General features: G+C 52.7%; 1 protein-coding gene across 1 annotated transcript; it reads left to right on the forward strand.

The window, feature by feature from the left end:
• Positions 1-555: 555 nt before the first annotated feature.
• LOC109762205 (germin-like protein 3-7) lies at positions 556-1,489 on the forward strand. The gene has a single exon (XM_020321019.4). The coding sequence runs from the start codon at positions 634-636 to the stop codon at positions 1,324-1,326; it is 693 nt and encodes a 230-aa protein (XP_020176608.1). The 5' UTR covers positions 556-633; the 3' UTR covers positions 1,327-1,489.
• Positions 1,490-2,184: the final 695 nt, after the last annotated feature.

Genomic DNA, 2,184 nt, shown 5'->3' on the forward strand with positions numbered 1-2,184 from the left:
GTCGATAACGCGTGCGTGGATTCCGTGCTCCCGGTTGGACTTTGCACCAATTAGTTTAGAAAAATATTCAAAAGACATATATTTTAATTTAAAAAAAAATCTTGAAACAAGTATGTCAATTACATATGGTACTAGTATACTATGCACATACAAATTTGCGTGTTAAAATGTGTTAGTTCATGTTCTTCAATCAACAAATGATTAAAATGGTGCCTGCTAGAAAAGCAGTTTTTCTGCACCGGATTTGTTATTTTTTCACATGGCACAAAAATTCATGTGATTGCACCAAACGTAAATCTTTGTTTGCAACACTTTGTGTGTTTTTTATTTTTTGTAAAAAACAAAAAAAGGGGAATTTTCTTTAGTCATGGCGTGTGCCCCCGATTAGTTACCGATGACGATGCACGGAAACTTCCAACAAGACATGTCCACGTCTCGGTACGAAATGAAGGGAGACTTTAGTGAGCTTTTGAACCCTTCAACCCCGGCCCTTTGACATTTGTTCCCTACCTCCATCCCAACTCTTCTCCGGGTTATATATACACCCATCCCCGATCATCGTGACCACAGTACCACAACACGTACGCACCAACAATCTCATCGGCTCTTTAAAAAGAGAACGTCTCGTCGGCAATGGCGCGCTCCAGAGTCTCGATCATGCCATCGCCGGTTCTCGTGTTGATCGTGGCCGTCGCCGCGCTCGTGTCGGCGTGCACGGCGGACCCGGAGCCGGTGCAGGACTTCTGCGTGGCGGCGGTCACCAACGGCTCGGCCGACCATCCGTCGTACCCGGGGTTCCCGTGCAAGCCGGCGTCGGCGGTGGTCTCCGACGACTTCTTCTTCGCGGGGCTGGCGCGCTCGGGCGCCGCCGACGCGGCCGAGAGCCCGTTCGGGTCCAGCGTGACGTCGGGCAACGTGGCGGCCTTCCCGGGGCTCAACACGCTCGGCGTCTCCATCAACCGCGTCGACCTCGCCCCCGGCGGCGTCAACCCGCTGCACAGCCACCCGCGCGCCGCCGAGCTCGTGCACGTCGTCGCCGGCCAGATGCTCGTGGGCTTTGTCAGCACCGCCGGCACTTTCTACTCCAAGGTGGTGCGGGAGGGGGAGAGCTTCGTCATCCCGCGCGGCATGGTGCACTTCCAGTTCAACACCGGCAAGGAGGCCGCCAGGGCCGTCACCGTGTTCAACAGCCAGCTCCCCGGAGTTGTCCTTGCCGCGCCGTCGCTCTTTGGGGCTGACCCGGAGATCCCCGACGCCGTCCTCTCCAAGAGCTTCCAGGTCGACGGCGAGATCATCAAGCTCCTCAAGTCCAAGTTCCGGACTTAAAAAACGACGCACGAGTAATTTTGATTGGTTTATTGTTCATATATATATACTGTACACCAGTAAATACGGACACCTAAAGTGTTCACTGTTTCATGTAATTTTGATTGGATATTTAATGCGTCAATAAAATTTAAGTTCAAATTCTGTTCTACTTAAAATCAAACTTTCACCTCTTGCTTCAATCGAAGGAAGAAGATGGAGGCCTTTTTTTAGCGGTTTGAAAGTACGAGGACTTTTTTGCAGATATCAAATGTACTGCACGCGTGAAACAAGTAAAACGGGACAGAGAGAATATTTTATTGGTGAATTTCGGCCGGTCACACCGCGTACATACGATTCACTCTTTATTAGGCGTAGGATGCCTTCTTAAATGCTTCTCTAGTAAAAAAAACAGTGGCGCATGTTCATCCGAGCAGCCTCATGATTTCCCCCAGCCGTCAGCTAGCTTGCCAGCCGCCGTCCTCGTCGCCTCCCATCGCCTGGACGTCCTCCTGGCCGCTCTCCAGCTCCCGCCAGTACACTAGTAGAAAACAGGGCTTTGGTTGTGGCCAGGATAAGGGCATTAATCCCGGTTCACTCAAGAACTTGGACCAAAGGGCGCATCAGTCCTGGTTCGTGAGGCCAGGGCGCTGGCCAGGCCTCGGGGGCCATTGGTCCCGGTTCGTCTGACACTTTTGGTCCCGGTTCCAGACACGAACCGGGACCGATGGGCCTCGCTCCTGGCCCAGCACCTTTAGTCCCGGTTGGTGGCTGAAACCGGGACTACCAATCGGGGCTAAAGAGAAGCCTATATATACCCCCGCCCCTGCCCGCTCACTGCTCAGTTTGTGCTATGTTTCTTTGGCCGGCCGTGGGAGA

This window comes from Aegilops tauschii, chromosome 5 (genome assembly GCF_002575655.3).
Source record: "Aegilops tauschii subsp. strangulata cultivar AL8/78 chromosome 5, Aet v6.0, whole genome shotgun sequence".
Lineage (NCBI taxonomy): Eukaryota > Viridiplantae > Streptophyta > Magnoliopsida > Poales > Poaceae > Aegilops > Aegilops tauschii.

Coding starts and splice junctions, on each gene's coding strand:
- LOC109762205 (XM_020321019.4), top strand. CDS start 634: ATGGCGCGCTCCAGAGTCTCGATCATGCCATCGCCGGTTCTCGTGTTG.